Source organism: Podarcis liolepis (assembly GCF_965112155.1).
Source record: "Podarcis liolepis genome assembly, chromosome: 3".
In the NCBI taxonomy this organism is placed as follows: Eukaryota; Metazoa; Chordata; class Lepidosauria; order Squamata; family Lacertidae; genus Podarcis; species Podarcis liolepis.
In genome coordinates, this window is record NC_139557.1 from 6,271,218 (window position 1) to 6,288,823 (window position 17,606).

Here is a 17,606-nt window from a genome sequence, read left to right on the forward strand (position 1 = left end):
TCTCCTTTCACCCACTTTGCTACCTCCTAAAAGAAAAAAACTACTAATAATATATTTATACAATAACATCAACCCAAAAAACAAAAATAACAATGAATATACCATATTATTTCTCTATCTTCCACACATTTTCTCTTACTCACCATTCTTAACCTGCATGTGGAAGTTTCTGATCAGAACTGGAATTGTGCAGTTGTATAGAGTGAGAGCTGGACCATAAGGAAGGCTGATCGCTGAAGAATTGATGCTTTTGAATTATGGTGCTGGAGGAGACTCTTGAGAGTCCCATGGGCTGCAAGAAGATCAAACCTCTCCATTCTGAAGGAAATCAGCCCTGAGTGCTCACTGGAAGGACAGATCCTGAAGCTGAGGCTCCAATACTTTGGCCACCTCATGAGAAGAGAAGACTCCCTGGAAAAGACCCTGATGTTGGGAAAGATGGAGGGCACAAGGAGAAGGGGATGACAAAGGACGAGATGGTTGGACAGTGATCTCGAAGCTACCAGCATGAGTTTGACCAAACTGCAGGAGGCAGTGGAAGACAGGAATGCCTGGCGTGCTCTGGTCCATGGGGTCACGAAGAGGCGGACATGACTAAACGACTAAACAACAACAACAACATAGAGTTCTCTTTTTCTTATATATCTCAACGGTGGAAGGAGAAGACCTGCCCTTCCCTGTTTGTTTTCCCAAGCACTGCTGAATGTGTGGTGCCCTCAGAGGCACAATTCATTTTCAGGACTCCTATAATAAGATGCAGAATCAGCGGGAGGGAGGCTCTGACACTTTTGACCCACCAAACTTCTGCTGTTGAAAAAGCATGTCAGCTTCTTGAGTTATGAAAAGCTACAGAAAGAAAGATTAATCATGGGCAGCCCAATACGACGCAAGCTTTGACTCAGAATAAAATTCTGCTGAATTCAGTGTGGAGTGACCAGAGAATTGTGGCCTTAGATACACCTGCTTAAATTTGTGAAAGTCAAAGGTGTCTAAATAAATGGTGGAAACTTAGCACCCCTCTATTATCTGAAGTTGGCTGAAAGGACACCCTGTTGTGTTGTTTATGAAGAGATGGATACGAAATACTAAAGGATATTATCTTCCTAAGTGATGCAGCCTTGGCAGCTTTGAGCGAGGTTAACCTTTCCAGATCCTCTATTTCCCTGGCAGATACCGTATTTTTTGCACCATAACACTCACTTTTTTCCTCCTAAAAAGTAAGGGGAAATGTCTGTGTGTGTTATGGAGGGAATGCCTACGGGTGGCATGCCTACGGATTTTCCTCCTCTAAAAACTATGTGTGTGTTATGGTCGGGTGCGTGTTATAGAGCGAAAAATACGGTACTTTGGGTAGAAACTCCCTTACGCAAACTAGAATTAGATGGCTGTAGCTGTAAGGGATGCAGGTGGCGCTGTGGTTTAAACCACAGAGCCAAGGACTTGCTGATCAGAAGGTCGGCGGTTTGAATCCCTGTGACAGTGTGAGCTCCCGTTGCTCGGTCCCTGCTCCTGCCAACATAGCAGTTTGAAAACACATCAAAGTGCAAGTAGACAAATAGGTACCGCTCTGGCGGGAAGGTAAATGGTGTTTCTGTGTGCTGCTCTGGTTTGCCAGAAGCGGCTTAGTCATGCTGGCCACATGACCTGGAAGCTGTACGCCGGCTCCCTCAGCCAATAAAGCAAGATGAGCGCCGCAACCCCAGAGTTGGTCACGACTGGACCTAATGGTCAGGGGTCCCTTTACCTTTAACGTGTTGGTTAAACCACAGAGCCTAGGACTTGCCGATCAGAAGGTTGGCGGTTCTAATCCCCGCGACAGGGTGAGTTCCCATTGCTCGGTCCCTGCTCCTGCCAACCTAGCAGTTCCAAAGCACGTCAAAGTGCAAGTAGATAAATAGGTACCGCTCCGGCGGGATGGTAAATGCATTTCTGTGCGCTGCTCTGGTTCGCCAGAAGCGGCTTAGTCATGCTGGCCACATGACCTGGAAGCTGTATGCCGGCTCCCTCAGCCAATAAAGCAAGATGAGCGCCGCAACCCCAGAGTCGGCCACGACTGGACCTAATTGGTCAGGGGTCCCTTTACCTTTACCTGTAAGCAACAGGCATCTTTGAGCAGGGACAGCATATGCTGCCCGACAATCCCAGCAGATAGGAGAGGCTTGTTGCTGCCCATCAGCCGTCATCCTATTATGACAGGCTGCCATTCCTCAAGTACTTGAGGAAACTGAGTGGCCACACCTGGCTGGCACCAGGGGAGCTTGAGAACATAAGAATCATAGAATTGTAGAGTTGGAAGGGACCCTGGGGACATGTAGTCCAACCCCTTGCAATGAAGAAATATATGGCTGGCCCATATGGGGATCACACCTGCCACCTTGACGTTATCAGCACCATGCTCTAACCAACTGGGCTAAGCTGTTGAAGAACTTCACCAAATGCCTGAGGGAAACCCACAAGAGGATTCGAACGCAGGAACCCTAAGGCATTTTCGAGAAGTCTATAACTGCTATAACAGAACAGAACCACAACAGAAATGGCAATCAGCATATCTTTTTATTTACAGCCCTAAGTTCCACACAGCTTCCTCTTGATAGTCACAACACTTAAACGTCCTATTAATGCTTTTTTATTTTATGGGAATGCAGATATATGGAAGCGTGGATAGGACAAGTTCACTCAGTAGGATTTGTAAGTCTTCCTATAAACAGAATTGAACCTGTAAAAAAAGAAAAGAAATTATTATTAGTTTCTTCAACTTCATTTTATAAATGCTCATACTGATGCAACTTAAATTTAATTATTTTTATAGAACAGGGTGGGGAGGGGATGTAGAGATGATTAATGAAAGTCAGTCACATATAGAAAGTGGGAATGGGAAAGATGTTCATTAGCAGCCTTCACTTCTAGACAAAAATTATATAACTTTATATAACTGGGTTAATAGAAGGAAGAACAGCTAATCAAGGAACTGAGATCTACGGATTAAGGGTATAAAAATTTAATTAACCACAACAACAATAAAAGGAAGAAAATGGTTTTGAATAGGGCATTCTCTTAACCTGCTGTGAAAAGGGAAATACAGTCAATTTATTTGGGAAGGGTATGGGGGAAAGGGTGCAGTTCTTCATAAGGCTCAGAATAAATGTGGCTGAAATTGCATCCTTGAAAGTATCATCCTGGATTTGGAAAACTGACACCAGGAGCCAAGGGTGTAAACAGGATTTATAGTGGGGCAGGCTTTATTTTGGTGGGTAAGGGCAGAGCCGAGTTATCTGTGACACAATTGGTCAGTTAATTAAGTATTTTGGTTGATTTACTTGATTTAGGGAGCAGCTACCTCCCCTCCTCCCTGGCTACACCCATGTCATGAGACTAACACACAGTCTTTGGTGTGGTGATGCTTTCAAGAAAGCAATCCGCAATGTTCATTTTCTTTGGTTTAGTGAGCTTTTATGGACTTCCAAGCTATATAGTGTTTTAAAGAAGGCAATAGCATTTTGCTATCATCATCATCATAACTTCTACGGATAAATTTAATTTATATTTACCTGTTCTGCCTTGCCTAAGGAGAAAATTAAAAGGTCTATCAGCTTTGAAGACAGGAGCCCGGGATCGTTTTAGCAACACCATAGCTGTGTGGTTAAAAAAAAAAACAACAATTAGGGAGTGCCAGAAGTTTCACAAGAAGTCAAAGTTACCACGCTAGCATTGAAATAAATGTCTGTCCTGATCAGACGTGGTTGGTGCCACCACCCTTGACATGTTCAGGTGAACTGCAGGAACGTTGGTGTCATGGCCGATGAACACCAAGCCACTTCCTGGGCTGGTTCCCATATTTGCAGCCCATGTTCTCAAACTCTGGGAATATTCACAAGTTGGATACCCTACTGGCTTGGGCCCTTGCACTTATGTAGATCCATTGGCCCTTGCCTGCTCTTTCCCACTGTAAGTTGGAAACCTCTCATGGAGGTATGCTTTCTTTTATTTTATTTTATTTTTTTTAAAAATAAATTTATGCTTATACATCATACAAACAAACACTTAATAAAACGAACATATAATACAAAAACAGAAGAAAAAACAAAAACAAAATTACAAGGATATAAACATAACATAAACTACAATCGGAAAAAATAAAATGAAAAATAAAAAAGTGACTTCCAACTAACTCCATGTGGAGCTTTATTCCTCATATCACTGGTTGTCTGTAATGATTAAATTTAATTATATAGCTATAGCTTTCTGATGTAATCAATTTCATCCTCTGATGGGAGGGAGGCTTGAGAAGAGCTTTCTCCCTTGTGAAATGGACTACAACAGAAATGGTTTGCCAATATCAGCATAGGTAACAGGGTGGCTTTTTTGTCAAGCTAGGCACTTTTGTGCAGTTGCCCTAAGCCCACCCCACCTTTGCACTATTCTGCTTGAGAAATAACTCTTTGGCAATGAACTCATGCTGAACCCACTAATCATCTGATGTGGAATTTGGACTGCAGTTTGAATAGGGTAAGTTCCTCCCTATATTGCTTGCAAGCATTATGGACATAACATCCCCAGAACCTTCTACTGGTAAACTGGAGGAATTAGTTCTGTGGGACTGAAGGGCAATGGTTTAGGAATTGAATAAATGTAAATAATCAGCCTGTGCTCGTAATCAAGGCTAATGCAAGAACCATCTCCACCTGCTTTACCTGTAGTGCCTGAGGCCTTTGTTCCATCTTCCGTCACTTCAATCTTTGCTCTGTGGGTGGCTTCTGAGATATAAAGATGCTCTTGTTCTAGCAAAGAAAACCATTACTAGTAATTCCAGTTGTCAACGCAAAACCAATACAACCTTACTTTCATACTAATACTGAAAATCTTATTTGTCTAGTACAGCTGAATGGTGCAAGAGTCAGAACACAGGAAAATATGGAATTTATTTGCTGGATGTAATGGTGGCTGCTAACCTGAATGGCTTTAAAAGGGACTAGACAAATTGATGGGAAATAGATCCACTGATGTACTGCTGTTTCAGAAAGATATATCACAGTGGTTTACAGCAATATAAAAACATGAAGCCCAATGATAAAGTCATGAAAAGTTAAAAGCAAAAAAAAAAAAATTAAAAACAGACATCAGTAGAGCATTGTGAGGGATGTAGTTTTAATCGGCTGCATATGTCAGGTAGAGCAGTAAGGTTTTTAGCATGTGTTTAAAAAATGGCACAGAAAGCGCCCTCTGCATCTCTACTGGCAGCGTGTTCCACAGGATTGGGCCAATGGCACTAAAGGCTTGGTTTCTTCTTGTTGTTAAGTGAACATCGCCAACTCGGGGAATGACCCAAGGCCCTCCTGCAGATGATTTCCATGGTTTTATTACCTCCAGGTGGAATAACAAAATGCTTCTGAATTGCTGGGGAAATTGAGAGGAAGAGGACTGGTTGTGGGCTCCCCAAAGGCATCTGGGAGGCCACAGTGGGAACAGAATGCTGAGTGAGATGGGCTTTGGGACTTATTCAGCAAGGCTCCCTCCGCTGGCTGGCCAAGCCAAGAGGAAACAAGCAGGTAGTGGCGTTTACCCTGGTTGTCTGAACTAGAGTGAAAGGGAGCAATCTGGAAAGGAGGTCCACAGGGCTCTGGTTAGGAGGCCCTCTGCTGGGATGTGGGTCCTCAGGAGATGCCCAACCATGCAGACCCTTGACTTTGGCTTTGCCAGTTGGAAAGACCCGTTGCCCTGAATCACTGCGACAAAATGGACAAGGGGATCCAACACACTAACAAAGCGTGTGAGACTTACCTGAAATCCCTTTAAAATTGGCCATAGCGGGATCAAACATGTCTGTAATTCCTAAGGTAGGCAAAACCATTTTCAGGTCCAAGTGGTTTTCGATTCTGAACCTGAAATTTTGATGGGTGGACATTTAGACATGCTACTTGCAACTGCCCCTATCTTTGTTTTGCTCTTTATCACCCACCTGCTTAAAGCCATGACAATTTACGTGGCCCTGGGTTGAGACTCCTGTTCTCCAAGGCATGAGGACTCAAAATCAGAAGGAGAATTGCACCCAGGGACAAAATCAGAAGCACTCCCACAACACTAAGCCACACTGGTGGTCTCTGCATCTCTTTTCCATCCTCACTCACAGATTTTGACGCTGTACTCCTTTAGTTTGTATGTATTTACTTAAAAGACCAATTTCACCCCAGCAGTTTATCACAGCGATCAGTTGAGAAATACAACATTTCTTTATTCAGTGAAACAAAACGATGACAGAAAAACAAAGCAATGTAATATTATGATGGAACCATAAGATGTGCTAGCAAAGTGCCATCCAGAATGGGATTTAATCATGTTTGCAAGAGGATGCAGGCATGAAGCATCCCAGTTACTTTCTGACAAGGCTCCTATGGATCATTTGTATTCTGAGTTGGCTTCTATAATGTGGAAATTACTTGCATTATGACTACTTTACCAATGTTGCTGAGGTAAAATACGGGAGCATGACATTTCGTCTGCGCAGCTTATTTATTGCTCTTTGCCTCAACTCTGAGAATGCAAAAGCATTTCATGTGCCAGTTTTCTAAACCTGTTCCTAATCTAAAACCCATCTTGTAAGTCTGCTAAATGGTTTGAAACTAAAGGAGCCCTTAGGAAAGCCTTAGAGATTCTGGCTTACGTGCATTACACTTCTACTCGTTCCCCCTCTCCTCTCACCCCAACTGACTCTCATAAAAGCTAGTTTTCTTCTCCTCTGTTCTTTTACAATTCCAGCCACCCCAACTTTAGTCATCATTTCCTGTTCATAATAATGTTGTCTACCCCTACAGTTCTGTTCACGCATACCCACACCTCCGCTCTCTGTAGGAGTGCAAATATCCAGAGATGTAGTGATCAGGTGGGATTGCTATGAGGAATTATAACAAATATAGAGTAAGCCATCTGTGTCAGCAATGAAAGCATTGCGTTGACTGGGTTTAAACTATTTTTATATGATTCTTGATCAATCTACACCTCTGCATCTCTGGCCATTTCCTCTATTGCCCATTCCTCTTGTCACGTACACAGCCCAGTTGCTTAGACAGGCAAGCGTCCGGGGTCCTCAAAGATAGTGGGCAAGTTTCTTTGATGTATATTAATCTTAGGATGTTAATCTTAGGGCCTGGAAATAGTTTCACAGGAAGGTGATAAAGATGCCTATCTCCTTGCCATCCTTCCATCCTCTCTTGTTTACTCCTGTTTGTGATCTCTGGAGTTTCTCTAGTCCTCTTTTATTTACTCTCAGATTATGTATGCATGCTCAGAGTAGTAGTCTTTGTAGTTAAAAGAATTTCTTTTGATCTAACTTTCTCCCCACGTGGGTTTGTGGAAATGCTCAGAAGAAACCTGACTGGTTCTTTCAAACACTCTGTAAAAAGTTCTTTTGTGAATAAAAACTACCTGGGCCAGGGGGCTGGAGAGACGGACAAGCACAGAGAGACACGATTATACGCACCCTTCCCAGAGTCTTGCTGGTCCAAGCCTCTGTGTGTATTCTTATCAAGCAGGGTTCAATCCTTCCTTTACTTTGCAAATGCAACAGCTCTCCACAACCAAAGATCAAATTCCACAAAGGCCAGGCAAATGTGTGTACATATAACCTTTACCTGGGGAGAAATAGGTCCATCTTTGTTCTTCTCAGGCTGTTGGACCACAGCGGGAAATTTCGGGCTGAAAGGTATCTCTCAATCTCAGCTATAGGTGTTCTCCTGTCAGATGGAAGCACCACAAACATACTGACTGCCTCCCCCAGATAGGGCAATTCAACCACACTGACCCGCTCCAGAGAGTCCAGTAGGAATTCACCTGTGTTTTGGGGGGGAAATGTTTGTTTAGGACTATTCAAGTGACTCAGTGGTTATCTGAAGAAGTGTGCTTGCACACGAAAGCTCATACCAAGAACTAACTTAGTTGGTCTTTAAGGTGCTACTGGAAGGATTTTTTTTTTATTTTGACTATGGCAGACCAACACGGCTACCTATCTGTAACTGTCAGCAGTTAAGGTTAATCGGAAAGCACTTTTGTAGTAATGTGTAGCTTTGCAACATATCCATCATTTGCATCCGTTTGTACCTCACCTTGGGTGTCAGTATAAAAGCTTTTGGCTGTCAAATTGGCCTGATTTTTAAGGCTCTGGATCCACTGGATCTCAATAAGCAAAAACACACGCCTCTGCTGTTGCAGAGGAAACTGGCAGAGGAGCACAGCTCTCACCATTGTTTTCTCCTTCCTTGGAGGTTTTTAAGCAGAGGCTGGATGGCCATCTGTCATGGATGCTTTAGCTGAGATTCCCGTATTGCAGGGGGTTGGACTAGATGACCCTTGGGGTCCCTTCCAACGCTACAATTCTATGATTCTATGATACTCTATATGCATTGCAGATTACTTCAGCGAAGAAACTGCATGTGGACAGTCTGTGTGGTTTGTATCCATCCCCAATATAATTAGAAGAAGAAGAAGAAGAGTTTGGATTTGATATCCCACCTTTCACTCCCTTTAAGAAGTCTCAAAGCGGCTAACATTCTCCTTTCCCTTCCTCCCCCACAACAAACACTCTGTGAGGTGAGTGGGGCTGAGAGACTTCAGAGAAGTGTGACTAGCCCAAGGTCACCCAGCAGCTGCATGTGGAGGAGCGGAGATGCGAACCCGGTTCCCCAGATTACGAGACTACCGCTCTTAACCACTACACCACACTGGCTCTCCTTACCATAGTTGACTTCTGCGCTGAGATACATAGTAGGCACTTTCAGGATGAGGCCCTCTGTGGTTGTAAAGGACAAGGTCTGAGTATCTGTGAAGGTGAATTTCCTTTGCCAAGTGCTTTTGAAGGACATCACGCTCACCACAGCTATCTGGTTAAGCGGGGAATCAAGAGTTTCCAAAGATAGGTAACTTCTTTCTCCATCTGCAAAGGAAAGAAGAGGATAGTCATTCAGGCTAATCCTGTAGCAAAGGTCACATTGATCACTTGTATTTGAAAAGGATATTCAGAAATAGATGTGATTTCCTGTTTGGTTTTAGTCTATTCAAATAGAGTTGGGGACATACGGGTGGGAGAGAAGCTTGCCTAAAGCCATGCAAAGGTGCTGCCTACCAGTGCAGACAATACTGAGGCTAGATGAACCAGTGGTCTGATTTGGTACAAGTCAGCTTCTCATATTTCTACCACGATAGCAGCTGTTCCCTTTTTTTCCGCAGTGTGCTTCTTATCAACCTGGGTTCCAGACCGAAGGTGTCCTGCAGTCTGCTTAGCTGACATCTCAAAGTCCTGGTGCTAAAGTTCTGCATTTAAAAACTGCATGGCACAACTGTGGGGGGGTGGGAGCGTTGTCACTTTACCTCCAGTGCTTGTGGCAAACCATTCATTTATCTGAGCCGCGGTCCTGTTAGGCTCACTGAAGTTAGCCTGGTGTACTGTGTTGTTTGCCCAGAGTGCGGCATGCTGAACAAACGGCGGCAAAAGATGCGTTCCGGCTTGGACAAAGAGGGCACATGCCAGCTGTGCTACGACAGGGCTTTGGCTTGAGTTGGTCACTTCTCTGTACACAGTGTGCAGGAAGTCTTGAACGTCCTGGTCTAGGAACAAAGTAATTTATTGGGGTTATCAATCTCTTAAACAGTGGATAAACAGTGGGATGAAAAATGCCCTTAGAAGACCATTTCAAGGAGCGAGGCAGTGTTCTGCCTAACCAGGGTCTTCTTTCTAAAAGAATGTTTAGGGGTACTCTCATTTTGACTCAAGAAAATCACCATTTTATAGTTCGAACTGGGAAAAATAAATACGGTAAATGGTCAAAAGTACGACGATTCACAAAATGTTTAGGGGTATGCGTCCCCCCAGAAAAAAGCACTGCTCCTAACTATCTATTGCATCCTTCGGACCTCCTGCTCATGGGCATAGCCAGGATTTATGTTAGGGGGGCAGGATTTATGTTGGAGGGGGCAGAACTAAGATATCAGTGGCACAATTGGTCAGTTAGTGAAGTATTTTTATTTATTTACTTGATTTAGGGGGGCAGCTACCCCCCTGCTCTCCCGGCTATGATTAGTTCTTATTTGTTTACCATGCCTTATAAGCTTAGTTACTATGAGATATTCATGCATATCTGTAGATTCATACCATCCATATTTATGATGGCCAGTTTATAACCATAAGGCTACCTGAGGCACATTCTTTCCTTAAAGAATTCTGGGCACTGCAGTTCATTCATTGTTGCTGAAACTGGCAACTCTGTGAGAAGTAAACTTCAGTGCCCAGAACTCTTTGGGGGAAAGAATGTTCTTGAAAGGTGTAGCATGCACACGTAAAGCCCATTGAAGTGAAGAGCATGGCATGAAAGGGGGGTTAACCCAGAAGTACCATATTTTTCGCCCTATAGGACGCACTTTTTCCCCTCCAAAAATGAAGGGGAAATCTGGGTGCGTCTTATGGGGCGAATGCAGGCTTTCGCTGAAGCCTGGAGAGTGAGAGGGGTCGGTGCGCACCGACCCCTCTCGCTCTCCAGGCTTCAGGAAGCTCTGCGCAACCCTCGGGAGACCGGCTCCGAGGGTTGCACAGAGCTGCCTGCAGTCCCCGGCTCAGCACAGCTCTGCGCGGCCATCGGGAGCGGGGCACTAAGTCCCGCCCCGCTCCGGATGGCGGTGCAGAGCTGCCTGCAGTCCCGGGATCAGCGCAGCTCTGCGCGGCCACCGGGAGCCGGGGGCAAAGCCCCGCCCCGCTCCCGATGGCGGCGCAGAGCTGCCTGCAGTCCTGGGATCAGTGCAGCTCTGTGAGGCCACCGGGAGCGGGGAGCGAAGTCCCACCCCGCTCCGGATGGCGGTGCAAAGCTGCCTGCAGTCCCGGGATCAGCGCAGCTCTGCGCGGCCATCGGGAGCGGGGCGCTAAGTCCTGCCCCGCTCCGGATGGCGGCGCAGAGCTGCCTGCAGTCCCGGGATCAGCGCAGCTCTGCGCAGCCACCGGGAGCGGGGCGCTAAGTCCCGCCCCGCTCCGGATGGCGGCGCAAAGCTGCCTGCAGTCCCGGGATCAGCGCAGCTCTGCGCAGCCACCGGGAGCGGGGCGCTAAGTCCCGCCCCGCTCCGGATGGCGGCGCAGAGCTGCCTGCAGTCCCGGGATCAGCGCACTTCTCCCCATCGCCAGCCCCACAAGCTCGGGGGGCAGCGGGGAGGCAGAGCGTGCCTTCCCATTGTTCCCCGAACTGGTTCTTCCAGCCCCGCACCTGGGGGGGAAATATTTTTTTTTCTTTATTTCCCCCCCAAAAAACTAGGTGTGTCCTATGGGCCGGAGCGTCCTATGGGGCGCAAAATATGGTAAGTCCCCTTGGATGACTTCCTTTTGTTTTTATATGCTCTGCCTACCAGGACAGTCCAAGCTGTAAGGCGAAGCTCACGACAGCCTGCACTGCTCACCGAAAAGCTGTTTCTCTGAAGGTTGCCTTACCCTGAGTGCTGTATCCCAGAGCATGCTGCAATTGGGCCAGTGTTCTCCCTTGCGCCCCAAACTGCAGAAGCCCCAAAGAAAGAGCCACGCTCACTGGGGAGATGGCGAGGTTGATTCCATGGTTGCGCTCTGCCCAGCGTTGGTAGAGAGCGAGGGCAAACTCCGTGTTCAGGTTCTGTGGTTCATGGTTGTGCTCGCAGCCTCCAACGTTCGAGGAACCAAGCGACAGAAGGAGAGTAGTGATGGAAAAGGGCAACATGAAGGCAGATCTGCCGAAAGATGGTCTCAAGTCTGCATAGCAACCAGCGATGGGGATAGTCAGTCACCAACAGAGACGACTATCGAACCAAATACTAACATAGCGTTGTGAATATCCCACTAAAGTTACTAGCCTGCAAAAAAGTCTTACTGGCCTGTCAGGGGCTGGCAGTGGAAAGGTGGAGAGTTGTGTTTCTATACCGGTTGGAAAGGAGGGAGCATCGTTTAAAATAACATTTGTAAAGAAACCAGAAGCTTTTCCATTGGGTATTTTAGGTTTAAGATGTGAAGAAAGAATTGAGGACACTATTTATGTATGCGACAACAGCAGCAAGAATTTTAATGGCACAAAACTGGAAGACGGGAGAAATACCATCCAAAGAACAATGGCATGAAAAGTTGATGGAATATGCAAAATTAGCAAAATTGACAGACAAACTGCGTGAAAAAGATGATAGTGACTTTGGAAAAGAATGGGAACCTTTTGTAACATATTTGCAGAAACAATGTAAAAGCATGGATTCTTTGGCAGGGTTCAAAATAAACATATATAATGTAATTAGAGAGAACGAGAAAGATAACAATGTGATAATCTACTACTATATATAAGCAGCAGAATGCAACAAGTGGTTTAACAAACCAGAAACGGATATGGAGGGAAGCCGAGGGGGAGAGGGGAATTTACAAAATGATTGTTTGGTTAAGTTGAATAATGTATGATATATGTATGAGAACCAATAAAAACTGAATTATTATTTTTTTTTAAAGGAAAGGAGAAAGCATCCTTCCTCTTGCAGCCCACCTGAGAACGGGCAGGTGGTCCATCCTTCTCCATCAGTCCACTCATTCGCCTGCATGGAATTTCTGGTCACCTGTGAGTACCAGGCTACTGATTATAAAATGCCATGCTGGACATATAATGTAACATCTGTAATGGCAAAAGGGTTCTTGCTCCATTCCATGTATCAGGTATAAAGAACGTTGGCCAGAATGTCTAGTCAGTCAGTTTCACACAGTGGCAAGATATTAACTTTGATTAAAAAAAAAAAAAATGGTACAAAGCAAGTTGTATGTGTGTGTGTGTGTGTGTGTGTGTGTGAGAGAGAGAGAGAGAGAGAGAGAGAGAGAGAGAGAGATGTTTTTGCTATATTGATCCTAGAAAACAAGAGATACAAAACAGGAAAAATGTTCACTATTACTGAACTTTGGTATGTGCATGATAAAAGTCTATTCAAAGTCCTTAAGCTAGACAAAGTTATAGAACAGGGAAAATGCAAAGGTAGCTATTTTTCAGCTATAGACTGAACAAGGACTTCTAATGCATATTACTTTTAAATCTTCCTAGGCAAATGAACAAAACAGACTCACCAGCTAGATTTAAACAGCCTCAGTGGTTCTCTGTGTTCAGAAACACGATGTCTTGTTTCGTTCCAGAATTTTACACACAGACGTCTAATAAGCTCCGAAGACTTACTCACCGCAGTTTCCTTCGGATTGCAGTGCAATGCCTTTCTCTTTGTTTCAGCTGAGACCGGTGTCGTGTGTTGGGTCTACCCGCTTCTTTAATATATCAAGAAGTGGGGTGTTAGTCATAAGACCTCCCTGAAAGGGATAGTCAGCGATCGTGGTCTCTGTCGGCGATGTCTGTACCACCCTGTCCAAATTCCCATGGGCTCTGCATGGAGCCAGGCGAGGAGGCATGAAACTGCCCAGCAAATCCCAGGCAAGGAACAAAAAGGTACTGATGGAGAAAGAGCCAGCAAGCACCATTCAAGCCTCCGTAGGCGTGTGACCTGCTTCAGCTGAGAAAAGTATCACCTTCCAGTATCACTGACCTCCCTCCCGCTTCTCTTTCCATGCATTCCATAGATTTCTCATTCCCTAATGGAAGGGAAAACCATGCCTGCCGTGTGCCAGACACAAGGCTTATCTCAACGGCTGGTGGAAACAGCCACTCTAGACAAAACGAGTTAGAAACTTAGGAAGCTGCCTTGTACTCAATCATGCCCTTGCCCCACCTAGCTCTGCAATGGCTGTCCACCATTTCAGGCAGGGGACAGTCCCCTCACCCGTTTGGCATGCAAAAGATCCCAGGTTTTAAAAACCCCAGCATCTCACACAATTTTCGTATTTTGTTAGCTAAAAAGTGGAAAACCCAAGAATTACCAACAATAGAAGAATGGCAGATGAAGATGATGGATTTTTCGGAGCTAGCCGACCAAACCGGAAGAGTCCAGGACTAGAAGGAGGAGGAGCATCAGGAAGAGTGGAATAAATTTAATGATTATCTAGTTAAATTTGTGAAGTTAAATTAAATGAAAATAGCTTGCAGAAATTTAATTGGCTTAGGATTTTATTTATGTTGTGATGAATTAATATGTTTAATTCCATAAGGTGAAGATTTAAGGATGTTAATGTTTAAGTTAAATTTCATAAGAATTGGGATTTGGAAAACCGTTAAAAGGACATGCAATGAAATTCAACCAAGGGGAAGCGAGGAAATCACTTAACAAAGTTAATAAGTGAAATTTTCAATAAGGCTATGATTTATGTTTGTTTGTCTTGTGTGTTTGTCTGTTTGTTTGTTTATAATAGTGTGAAAACTAATAAATTTTTTGAAAAAAATAAAAAATAAAACCCCAGCATCTCTAAGCAGAGCTAGGAGAGATTCCTGACCCTCCAAGTATCCCTCTTTTCCAGGGACAGTCCCAGATTTACAGAAGACACCCCGGTTTCTGATTTGATCCCAGAACTACAAGGCAGCTTCCTCTGGTCTTATCCAGAGATGCTGGGAATCACACCTGTGGCTTTCTGTATGTCAATCAGACTGCCTACCCCCGAGGTACAGTCCTTCTGCAATTTCCAAGGAGTTCCATGGCCCCTCACCCCGAACCTTTACTAGGAAGTATCACATGAGAGGAAAGCGGTTCACCTAAATTATCATCCCTACTGCCATTCTTCGGCTGATTGTTCCTGATTTTTTTATTGGAAGAGAAAGAAGAGAGGGTATCAGGGTGGCCAAATTGGGGGGGGGGGGAGCAGATTTTCATATGCTAGTTTCAATGCACACATGCAAATTTAGAAAGAATTAGCATAATGGAAACACAGCACCTCTCACCCTAGCAGGGAAGACTTTGACTAGGTGACCTGTTTGTCTTCTCAGTCTGCTGTCCTGCTGCTCACAGTTGATGGACAACTTCAAGGCCCCTGCTCTTCCTCCACGTCTTCTAGGATGATGTCATCTCAGTGAAAAAGAGAAGGCTAGCAATTATAACTGTTTTAGAGACTTTCTTATATACACTGAACATATCCTTGGAAATGGACATTACCTTCATGTTTTCCTGGGGTTTTCTTGAGCTCCTCTGACATACGCAATAGTACAATGGCACTTTCTCTTCCTGGCGCCACTGGGCCGGTCCTCTGTTTCACTTTCCCTCAGGTGAAATCCCCAAATGGAGAATGAATCACGAGCGACAGTGGATTTTTTCTTTGTGAAAACAGGTTGAAAACAAACTTTATTATAACAGATGTAAACAAGGAGTTTTGGTTCTTCTTCTCCCACCGAAATGTAACAAACAGTGCTGTTGCTTTTTACTAAAATGAATACAGTTTCAAGTTATAGGCTGTATGCTGCAGGCTTAAGGTTACTTTCTTTTACACATCTTCAATAGATCAGACTTCTCTACACACACTTCAGGAATTTAGGATTTTAATTGGACTGTTTCCTTAAAGGTAAAGGTAAAGCGACCCCTGACCATTAGGTCCAGCCGTGACCAACTCTGGGGTTACGGTACTCATCTCGCTTTATTGGCCAAGGGAGCCAGTGTACCGCTTCCGGGTTATGTGGCCAGCAGGACTAAGCCGCTTCTGGCAAACCAGAGCAGCGCACGGAAACGCTGTTTACCGTCCCGCCAGAGAGGTACCTATTTATCTACTTGCACTTTGACGTGCTTTCAAACTGCTAGGTTGGCAGGAGCAGGGACCGAGCAACGGGAGCTCACCCCGTTGCAGGGATTCGAACCACCGACCTTCTGTTTGGCAAGTCCTAGGCTCTGTGGTTTAACCCACAGCACCACCCACGTCCCGACTGTTTCCTTATAGACCCCCAAATCCTCCTTTGCTTCAGAATCACTACTGCCCTTTCCTGTCAGAGTATTCCCTCTGAGGACCATTCCCTCTGAGGGCCATTTTTCTGTAAATATCATGTGGGACTATGTCTTTTCTATTTTTAACAATGTTCTGCAGTTCAGAACCTTAGAACATATACTGTGAGTTCTCAGCTAGCTCTCCTCAGCCCTACCCCGTCAGAACAAATTTCCTGACAGAATCCCACTCCCAGACCCCATGAATCTCTCACACTATCTCTCACTCCACTCCACCTGCCTCCCTTGGAACTCTGGCCAATCAGGAGCTGCTGCTTGTTGACTGTTTGCTGGCAGGGGAAAAAACATGCAGGTAAGCTCAAGAGGAATTCACTATCATCACAGAATGCAGATGTTGAGAGAAATCCTACTTACGGTACATGGCAAAGGAAATTCACCTTCACAGATACTCAGACCTTGTCCTTAACAAGCACAGAGGGCCTCATCCTGAAAGTGCCTACTATGTATCTCAGCGCAGAAGTCAACTATGGTAAGGAGAGCCAGTGTGGTGTAGTGGTTAAGAGCGGTAGTCTCGTAATCTGGGGTACCAGGTTCGCATCCCCGCTCCTCCACATGCAGCTGCTGGGTGACCTTGGGCCAGTCACACTTCTTTGAAATCTCTCAGCCCCACTCACCTCACAGAGTGTTTGTTGTGGGGGAGGAAGGGAAAGGAGAATGTTAGCCACTTTGAGACTCCTTAAAGGGAGTGAAAGGCAGGATATCAAATCCAAACTCCTCCTCCTCCTCCTCCTCCTCCTCCTCCTCCTCCTCCTCCTCCTCTTCTTCTTCTTCTTCTTCTTCTCCTCCTCCTCCTCCTCCTCCTCCTCCTCCTCCTCCTCCTAATTATATTGGGGATGGATACAAACCACACAGACTGTCCACATGCAGTTTCTTCGCTGAAGTAATCTGCAATGCATATAGAGTATCATAGAATCATAGAATTGTATATAAAGTAACGGCATTCCTCAACTAACCCGTTTATTGACCTTGAACAGGGGTCAGCAAACCTTTTCAGCAGGGGGCTGGTTCACTGTCCCTCAGACCTTGTGGGGGGGCCGGACTATATTTTGTGGGGGGAAGTGAACAAATTCCTGTGCCCCGCAAATAACCCAGAGATGCATTTTAAATAAAAGCACACATTCTGCTCATGTAAATACACCACGCAGGTGTATAACTCAGAGATGCATTTTAAATAAAATGACACATTCTACGCATGTAAAAACATGCCAATTCCTGGACTGTCTGAGGGCCGGATATAGAAGGTGATTTGGCTGGATCCGGACCCCGGGCCTTAGTTTGCCTACCCATGACCTAGAACATTCCCAGATCTTCCATATTATACCTAAGACACAAAGGAAAAAGGGGGCTTTCAGCCCTGTCCTGTTTAGGAATTAATAATAGCTGCAGAAAGGATGACATTTCTTAAGAGAGGGAGGCCTCCCTTTTGGCGAAATGGGCCTACGCCAACGTAATCCATGCTCTCTTCTTTTCTTCACCCGCACATAAATGAATCCGTAACTGGTAGCAGAAACTGCACAGTCCAGCTGATGACTGATGGGCGCAAGAGATCTGTCACCCCAGGTTGTCATCACCACCCATTTCTGCAGGTGAGGGTGAATGAAAGGCAAAATACTACAAATAGTGCCCACCTATCTTGGAACCTTGGCTGCCTAAGAAGTAGCTCCTGACAATATAGCAGGGATGGAGAGTCTGTTGCCCTCCATATGTTGATGGACTACAACTCCCATCAT

At 45.1% G+C, this 17,606-nt stretch overlaps 1 protein-coding gene and 1 long non-coding RNA gene across 7 annotated transcripts; one reads left to right on the plus strand and one right to left on the minus strand.

The window, feature by feature from the left end:
• Positions 1–1,342: 1,342 nt before the first annotated feature.
• Positions 1,343–16,224, minus strand: SERPINE3 (serpin family E member 3). 6 transcript variants are annotated; one of them, XR_014523950.1, is made up of 11 exons: positions 14,832–16,224; positions 13,192–13,273; positions 11,456–11,746; positions 9,358–9,594; positions 8,726–8,923; positions 7,626–7,824; positions 5,779–5,879; positions 4,692–4,778; positions 3,549–3,632; positions 2,090–2,716; positions 1,343–1,391 (listed from the first exon to the last, which is right to left on the minus strand). XR_014523950.1 is itself a non-coding variant. In XM_083495267.1 (10 exons), exons 3-10 carry the CDS (start codon positions 11,712–11,714, stop codon positions 2,673–2,675), a joined length of 1,209 nt encoding a protein of 402 aa, XP_083351393.1. In that variant the 5' UTR covers positions 11,715–11,746; positions 13,192–13,270; positions 14,832–16,224; the 3' UTR covers positions 2,033–2,672. The 6 variants fall into 6 exon arrangements, 5 of the variants coding, with proteins under 5 accessions (XP_083351393.1, XP_083351391.1, XP_083351394.1 ...); XM_083495267.1 differs by lacking the exon at positions 1,343–1,391 and having other exon boundaries at positions 2,033–2,716; positions 13,192–13,270; XM_083495265.1 differs by lacking the exon at positions 1,343–1,391 and having other exon boundaries at positions 2,033–2,716.
• Positions 8,931–13,168, plus strand: LOC310703229. The gene is made up of 3 exons (XR_014524016.1): positions 8,931–9,297; positions 12,487–12,587; positions 13,148–13,168. It is a non-coding gene; the product is annotated as an uncharacterized lncRNA (long non-coding RNA).
• Positions 16,225–17,606: the final 1,382 nt, after the last annotated feature.